The sequence below is a fragment of the Chelonoidis abingdonii genome, chromosome 3 (assembly GCF_003597395.2).
Source record: "Chelonoidis abingdonii isolate Lonesome George chromosome 3, CheloAbing_2.0, whole genome shotgun sequence".
Classification (NCBI taxonomy): domain Eukaryota; kingdom Metazoa; phylum Chordata; order Testudines; family Testudinidae; genus Chelonoidis; species Chelonoidis abingdonii.
The window spans coordinates 164,162,641-164,171,449 of NC_133771.1; the positions used below are offsets into that span (position 1 = coordinate 164,162,641).

Genomic DNA, 8,809 nt, shown 5'->3' on the forward strand with positions numbered 1-8,809 from the left:
ACAAAACAATACAAAGGCATTTAGCATATAGACTCACAAGGACCCACAGAAACACACGAGCATACAGTTGCACACAGGTCCATTCAAAGACACATCTACAGCTTGTGTACGCACACGTGCATATAAATAAACATTTACACATGCACACAACACACTCATGCATATTTTTCATTCATAGAATTCAAATGCTCCAACGTGAAAAGAAGGCTGTAATTCTAGCTATACATACATACATACATACATACATGTACAAAGAGACACACCGAGCTAATATAAACAGATGAAGACACATGGACAGAGGGTTACCCACACAGGAAGAATCACAGACACACAAAAGCACACAGAGCTGCAGCATACACTCATACAGATGTCTATACAGGGAACACAAGCTAGACATGCCCAAGAGTATATGTAAGACTAATTCAAGAGATGCATACACACTCGTATACTACACAGCGTGGACAGACCTAGGGTAAACACATCTAGATTTAACATACGCGGAGCTGCACAAAGCCATACAGATCCACACACACAGACAGAGCGAACAGCAGACACATGGATCCATAATAAAAAAAAGCCACACAAAGGCATAGACCTATCCACACTTACACTGAAAAGAAACACATTCTCGAAGCAGAATCTAATTTGATCTTCATGTCATAGGAGGACAGACATATACACACATACCCACAGTATAGACGAAGCCACACCAGTACTTAGCTCATATTTCAGCCAAAATCTTTTAGTCAAAACTTGAAAACTGTTATTTAGAAATTCTGTTGGGTGCTCTATGGGAGTTGTAGTTTGAGAGTTTCACGCCCTCATTCTCTTCTATAGGCTGGGCTCCTTGGCCAGGCTACGCCTCTCATGAGACGTAATGGTTTGCCCACTTGCTGAGAGTCCATCCTGAGAGATGTAGTGTGGCCGGAGAGCGGGCCTATAGAGAAGATAGGAGCCATGAGGCAGGTGAACTACAAGAAGTGTGCGTTTTTAACAAAAAGTTGCATTTTTCCACAGAAAGCAGACACTTTTGTGAAAGATTTTGTTTAGCTGAAGTCCCAGTTTTCCATTGAACATCAGTTTTGACAGAAGAATTTTGATCAGCTAATGCGAATAGATGTAGCACGCTCACACACACACACACAAATGCAGATAACACATGCACAAGGCAGTAGAAATACACAGGCAGAAGTTATACATAGCCAGCCAGAAACCCCTCCAAACAATGAAGTAGACATGAAGAGATGTGATCAGATGAAGAGACATACAAATACACACCTGAGTAGTAGCCATAAGTATATTTTGCATACTCCATGTCTTGCAGAGACACACCTAACATACACAAAGCTACAGTTCTGCACACAGAGTAAATAGACATACACGTGGAGATACACTCAGACACATACACAGTAAGGAGATTCAGGCCCTGAGGCGCACACACACGGAGAAGCAGTAGATACACATGTATATAAGCGACTCCTAGCACACGGAGGGCCACAGCAAAGCAAACCATAGACACTCACCCTTTGCTCATGGGCCGAGTCTGCAGCCTCTGTGCCTTGCCCCATGCCCATAGCGTTGTTGCTTCTGGCTCATGTCTCTCTCTCTCTCTCTCTCTCCTCTCCAGCTGATTTGTTTATGGAGCTTTGGGCAAGGGCCAGGCCAGTTCCTCCGCCCCCCTGCGGCTTCCCAGGCGATGGTGCTGCCCCCGGCCCAGGGAGGACCCCGGCTGCCCCGCGGAGGCTGACCCAGGAGGAGGAGGAGGAGGAGGCTTGCCCCGCGAGCGCCCGGGCTCAGTACTATGGCTGTGTACTGCTATGCGCTCAATAGCCTGGTGATGATGAATAGCAGCAACGAGGTGAAGAGCGGCAGTAGCCGGAGCAAGACGCCTCCTCCCCGGGGGCAGGTGCTGCAGGTCCCGGAGCCGCATGGCGCCTGCTGCCCCACGCTCAGCCCGGGCGCCGGGAGCCCCAGCTGCCCCCGGAGGAGGTCGACCTTCCTCTTTTCCCCCGGGGAGCAGCGGCCGCCAGAGGCGCCGGGGAGCGCCGGGACTCCCGGGGGCAGCAGGCGGCCCAGCAGCCCGAGCTGGCTGGGAAGGGAAGAGCCGTCGCGGCCCCGCCAGCGGGAGCTGCAGAACGTGCAGGTGAACCAGAAAGTGGGGCTCTTCGAGGCGCACATCCAGGCGACCAGCTCCGCCACCCCGCACCTCAAGAGCCCGCGGCTGGGCAGGAGATCGCCGACCCCCATCCCGCCCAGCCGCAGCCGGTCCCCCGGCGGAGACCTATGGGAAGCGCCCAGAAAGGAGGAGGAGAAGGTCCGGACAAGCCCCTTTCTCTGGCCGGCGGCGGAGAGAGGGATAGCACAGGATCCAGGAGAAACGGGGAGGAGGCGTGAGTCCCCCAGGGTGCAGGTTTCCGGGGAGACGCAGAGTGGGGATGGGCACTGTGGAGCGCAGATTGCCGGGGAGATGGAGAGGGGGAGCAGCACTCTCGGAGCACGTTGTACAGAGGAGATGAAGAGGGGCGGTGGGATGCCCAGAGGGCTGGGAGCTGAGGAGATCGAAAAGAGCAGCGGGTCCTGGGAACAGGAGGGGCCGGAGGAGACGGCGAAGTGGAGCGGGTCCCCCAGGGCTCAGAACTCAGAAGTGATGGAGAGGGGGAGCAGTGGAGCGCAGAATTCAGAAGTGATGGAGAGCAGGGAGTGGGTTCACCCAGCGCAGGGCTCCGAAGTGATGGAGAGCAGGGAGTGGGTTCACCTAGTGCAGGGCTCGGAAGTGATGGAGAGCAGGGAGTGGGTTCACCCAGCGCAGGGCTTGGAAGTGATGGGGAGGAGGAGCGAGTCCGGTGGAGTGCGGAGCTCAGGGGTGTTGGAGCGAGGTGAGGGGACCCACAGTGTGCAGGGCTCTGGGGTGATGGAGCGAGGAGAGGGGACCAACAGCGTGCAGGGCTCTGGGGTGATGGAGCGAGGAGAGGGGACCCACAGCGTGCAGGGCTCGGGGGTCATGGAGCGGGGCAGGGTAGCCCTAGAAACTCAGGGTTCCGCATCAACAGAAGAGGGGAGCGAGAACTGCGGATTGCGAGGCTCGAACTCTTCAGCTGCCCCGGAGCAAGGGAGGGGTGAAGAGCAGCATTGTCCCCCCCGGACTGGCTGCTGGGGGGAGCTCGGGAGTCCGCTGGCCTGGGCTGGCTCTGTGGAGGAGCTGTGCCCAGTGCCTGGAAGCTCCTTGGGAGCAGTGGATCAAGCCTGTGCCCGGCTGCAGCAGGACCACCTTGGAGACCGTCAGCTGCTGGTGACAGCAGCACTCACAGAACAAAAGGGGAAACCCTCGGGAGAGGGCTGCTGTGGGAGCAGCATCCCGGCTGTCATCATTACTGACCTAGGGGGTCAGGAAGAGGAGGCCGGGGAGTGCCCCCGAGTGAACATGCCCATCAGGAAGCTGTCTTCCTCTTCGGCTTCTTCCACTGGCTTCTCCTCATCCTGGGAAGAGTCTGAGGAGGACATCTCCAGTGACCCGGAGCGCACTTTGGATCAAGCCCAACCCTTCCTGCAGACCCTGGACCAGCACAAACCCAGAGTGGTAAGTCCTGCCCAATGCAGCTTCCCCTGGCGTTGTGGCCCCCAGTGTTGGCTCTAGTATGGTGCCCCAGACTCCACCATGGCTTCTTCTGTTAAAGCTGGGCTGGGGACCAGCCTCCCTAACTGTAACCCACCCACTGGCTTCTCCTGCGTCCTAACTCCCCTATCCTGGAACTTGGTTGCTCACCATGCCAGTCTGTGTTAGGCTGCAGGCAGGTAAATTACAGGCAGGATCCACTGACTGGGGTAGCTGAGGTCTGCTAAATGGGTACCGTTGCCCCAGATCCTTTGGGAACCACTCTTCTGATGCATCATCACCCTGGCAATTATAGTAGAAGACCTGCCAGTTGCCCTTCTTTATCTCAACTGGGGTGCTGCCTCATTAGCCATCATCATAACCACAAAGCCTGTGTGCTTATTAAGCCCTGTTGAAAGACAAAGCCAGAGTCAAACTCTTTCTGACCTGGCTGAGATCATATTGATTGGTAGGTGTTTAGAAGATGATTGCAGTCATTTAAGAGAAACTTTCTCTCTCTCTGTGTCACACACACACACACACACACACACTGATAACAGTGTGTTGATGGTCATCACCTGCTTTTAGGAGAGATCTTGCAAAACCCATTGGAATGCCCAGTCTTGTAGTACTTAGGCACAACTCCTAACCAAGGACTGCAAGCCTGGTTGCAGAGAATTTACCTAGAACTATTTATTATTCTTTTAACTTCAGACTATGGTGTGGTTCTTTTTCTTCTCACTGGCACCAGTTTTATACTAGTATAACTTCAATGGCGTCTGAGGAGTTTCCCCTGATTCGCTTGCACATTTCCTCTTCCGAATTCTTTCTTTCTTTCTTTTTTATCTATCTATCCTGCTGCCCACTGCTGTGGCATTTGCATACCTTTCACATAAAGTGAATAGCAATAATGAAATCCCTAGTACATTTCATGGAGTCTGGCACTTCTCCATTTTTGGAGTAAAACTTTGCTCACAGTAGCATCTAACATTTGTTATTAATTTATTTTTATTTATATGTTTATTTAAGGTTGGTTTATTTTGGGGTTTAGTTGGTAGGTTGGTTTGGGGTTGCTTGGGGTTTTTTGGGCAAAGGGGAGGTGCCAGTGTTGTGAGTGTCATTCTTGCGATGATGGAAAGACCTTTTCAAAGAGGAAGGTTTTGCTGCATTTCCTAAAGATGGTCAGATTTTGGATTCACCTGATCTCCTCTGAAAGATTGTTCCTTGGCTGGATCCTCTGGACAAAGGACGCTTTTTCCTTCACTCTCAAATGCTTCATCCTGAGCTTTGTGAGGTGAATTGTCCCAGAGGAGTAATGTCACAGTGTTTCTGAGATCGAAGTTCGGTCTTTAATGTAGCTGGGGCTTGATCCACTAATTGCTATAACATTTAGGACCAAAGCTTTTAAACTGTCAAATCCTGAAAGCACCCACAACTCTCATTAACTGTGATGGGAGATCTGAGGGCTCTCTAATGGGAAATCTGGAGCCTTCCTCATGATTCGGTCCATTATGTTTAAACAGCCTTAGGCACATGGCGTGAAACTCCTGTTGATGGCAGTGGTATGAGTACAGTAGAACATAAACTGAATAGAGGATCAAGCCCCTGAAGAAAGGATGCTGTGTGGTTTGTGAACAACTATCAGGCTGAGACATAAATGAAAACCACCTTTTTTTGGCTGCCTTTTTCTTCCCATAACAAGGATCCAGGCCCAATTCTGTGGAGGACAGAGAAGCAGCTGGGCAGAAATACTGTTGGCAAAGTAATGAATGCTGTAGCTCTCAATGTTTTCAAATAGTTTGACATATTTAGATCCTATGAGTCACTCTCTGGGCTCTTTGTTTTGTGATATTCCTCTAGCTGACAAATTTTTGTTCTGTGTATATTAGCTTTAGTTATTGTTGTCCATCGCTGACAACTGTGATTAACAATAAGCCCTGCTGAACCTGTGCTGCAGACAGTTGAGTGCTAGTGTGGACGGGACAAAACCAGCTTCCATGAGTCTCAAAATGGATTTCTGTGCAAAAGTGTCAAAGAAAGCTTTGTTTCATCCTTTTTGTGGACAAGTGGTTTCCTAACCTGTTTCAGCAGGACCCACTGCTGACAATGGGCATGATTTGAAGCTCTTTGAAGTCAATGGAAAGACCCCTATTAACTTCTGTAATGGGTTGGTCAGGCCCAGTTGTCTAGCAGTGAGTTTGCTAGCATAGGTGAGCTTAATTTGTATTATCAAAGGGCCAGATTCTGATCTAAATCTGGCAGAATACCAGAGTAACTCCACTGACTTCAGTGCAATTACTCCAGTCTAAGTGAGACCAGAATCTAGCCCAAAGTGTCTCCCAGAAATCTGGGGAAGGTTCGCCAGTATTTCTTTTTGCTTGGATAATCCCCATAATACTTGCTGGGTTGCAGCCTCTGTGGGGATTCTCTACTATAACATGCAATTCCACTGTGGGGCTGATCCCCTGCTTTGCAGTTTATAGTGAACATCTCACAAGGATTGTGAGCAAATGCCTGGTAATCCAGTGTTGTTTTCTGCAGATCCTTGATTTACTTAAATAACAAAACATGCCCAAACCCTAACTCCGTGTTCTCACTGTGAACATTTGAGAATCCATAATGAAAACAGATGGGGGCTACTTGAATGGTCTCCGGTTATACACACATTTGTTTTTATGGGTTTACCAATTTCCATTTGACAAAGTGTAACTGTCTGGAAATGAAATATACTGTGAAGGAACTTGCATAAGGAATTGCAACTACGGATCATACTAACATTTTCTTACAAGATAAACCCTGGTGGCCAAATCCTCAGTTGATGTAAATCAGTTGAGCTTAGTGGTGTTGTGCTGAATTATACCATCTGGGCCTGAGTATGTGCATCTGCAATTAGTGATATTTGTGTGGGTGGGAAAGGTTACGGCACCTGAGAAGGAGGTAGCAATGAGCAACAGGAAAGTGGTTCTCAGTGGAGGTATGTTTGGGGTTGTAAGCTTCATGCTGGGTGTTTACAGATTCAGTAAACAACAGGCTCACTGCTGCCCTTCCTTTCTGGAGGCTATCTGGCTAGAAGAGCTATCTGGGATGTCCGGCTGTCTATTGTAGTTCCTCTTTGAGTTCTTTGTATGATAGGGCAGGCAACTTCCTTTAGCTGGACTTCAGAATTCATCCTGCGTTAATGTTGCAGATATGTTGCTGTCTATGTGTATTTTGCAATCCCTGCTATCAGGTCGGCTAATCAGACATTAATCCCGCGAACAACTGGGAACATTAAGTTGTTTAGCATGAAGAATGTGGAGGGTTAGTCACCTCCTTTTGAGACAAGATACATTTAGAAATGATGTTTTCTGTGTCACTCTATAGCTAGGTACCTCCACAGATCTCTCTCCCCCGCCCCTAACTGATGAGGAGAGACCTACCGCTCCTGTTCCTGTCTACTCGGTAAACTGCCTGTCTGTAGAATGCATTGGGGCCCTGCAGGATGAATGGTGTTAGAGAAGATTGACATAGAAGATATTATAAAGGAGTGTGTTAGTGATTCTCAGTGAAACGACAATAAGTAAATTAGACAATTTTTTATAGTAATCCCTCCCAAGGTTTAAATAAAGCATGAACTGTGTGCAGGTTTCTGGCGCCGTGGTTTTTACTGGGCTGCAGATAGTTGCTTGGGGGAAACCCCACCCCCATTTGTGCAAGCTTGCAAGGCTCAAAAGGCAGCAGAGGTATTGCACTTCTTAAGCAATGTAGGAGGAAGAGCCTGTCCAGGGGAATCTGCAAACCAGTGTGCCGCAGAGTAGTGCTCCACAGAGCCTCTGGGCCCGCAGTGTGGTTGTGGGCTGGCTGGGGAAGGAGAGGGAGTGTGCCCAGTGGGTCCACATATCCTGCAACCCAGCTGCTATTCCGGTCTGGGTTTGTCTAGCAGCCACCCCATAGACGTGTCAGTGCTTTGCATATTGGGAAGGATTCCTTTCTTTTGTCACACAGGCTCTTTGCTTAGGAGATGAGGAGAGGGGCTTACTGTCCCAGCAGCTGTGCCCATTCAACTCCCACTGGAGACAATGCAGCTGCACAGGTACAGCAGAGGGGATGATCAGGCCCCTGCAGAGGATTTCACCCTCATTAGGCACCTGATCCTCCTGTCGCAGGGTAGGTGTAACTCCCATTGCCTTCAGTGGAGTATATGGCCCTGCATGTGTTTCTTTGCTAGAGGAGCCCTATTCTCCTGCCACAGGATCTGAGTAACTCCTGCTGCTGAAGTCAGTGGAATTACTCATGTCTTGCAGCAGGTGACCTGCCCCCCTGCAGCTGGTTAATTCTCCACTCTGACTCTTAAGCAAAAGACTGCTGCAGCTTGTTATTGCTCACTATCACCATGTGCTGATCACTATATGCCGAGTCGCTGCTATCCAAGCAAAATCCTTGATTCCTCTATAACTCAGTAGCCAGAGAGAAGCAACACTCAGTTTGTCAGAACATCCTTTAACTATTCCCTTTGTGAAAACGAAGGCTTTTAAACCCCCTGTGACAAAGTTCCTCCTCTACCTTGGTGGATTCTGCACTTATTGGCAGATTTGCTCGCCTCAGTGATCTTGCCCACAGTCTGGGTCAGCTTCTCCTGTGTCTGATCAGGAGTTGGGAGGTTTGGGGGGAACCCGGGCCTACCCTCTACTCCGGGTTCCAGCCCAGGGCCCCGTGGCTTGCAGATGTCTATAGTGCCTCCTGTAATAGCTGCATGACGGCTACAACTCCCTGAGCTACTTCCCCATGGCCTCCTCCAAACACCTTCTTTATGCTCACCACAGGACCTTTCTCCTGGTGTCTGATAACGCTTGTATTCCTTAGTTCTCCAGCATCACACCCACACCCACACCCTCACCCTCACCCTCACCCTCTCAGCTCCTTGCGCCTCTTTCTCCCAGTTCCTCACACGCACTTCATCTCCTCTGGTTCCCCCCGCCCCCACCTGACTGGAGTGAGCTCCATTTTAAACCCAGGTGCCCTGATTAGCCTGCCTTGATTGGCTGCAGGTGTTCTAATCAGCCTGTCTGCCTTAATTGGTTCTAGCAGGTTCCTGATTACTCTAGTGCAGCCCCTGCTCTGGTCACTCAGGGAACAGAAAACTACTGATCCAGTGACCCAGTGATATTGCCCTCTGCCAGACTCCTGTACCCCACTGGTTTTGGGTCTGTCACATATGCCTCCCCTCCGCTCAACCCA

The 8,809-nt window shown here is 50.1% G+C and overlaps 1 protein-coding gene across 1 annotated transcript in view; it reads left to right on the forward strand.

The window, feature by feature from the left end:
* Nucleotides 1-1,772: 1,772 nt before the first annotated feature.
* The window catches only part of ITPKB (inositol-trisphosphate 3-kinase B), a 108,384-nt gene continuing 101,347 nt past the window's right edge, over nucleotides 1,773-8,809 (forward strand). The window contains exon 1 of the mRNA XM_032798216.2: nucleotides 1,773-3,577. Within this exon, the coding sequence (XP_032654107.1) occupies nucleotides 1,802-3,577 (1,776 nt within the window). The 5' untranslated portion in view covers nucleotides 1,773-1,801. The remainder of the gene's footprint in view (nucleotides 3,578-8,809) is intronic.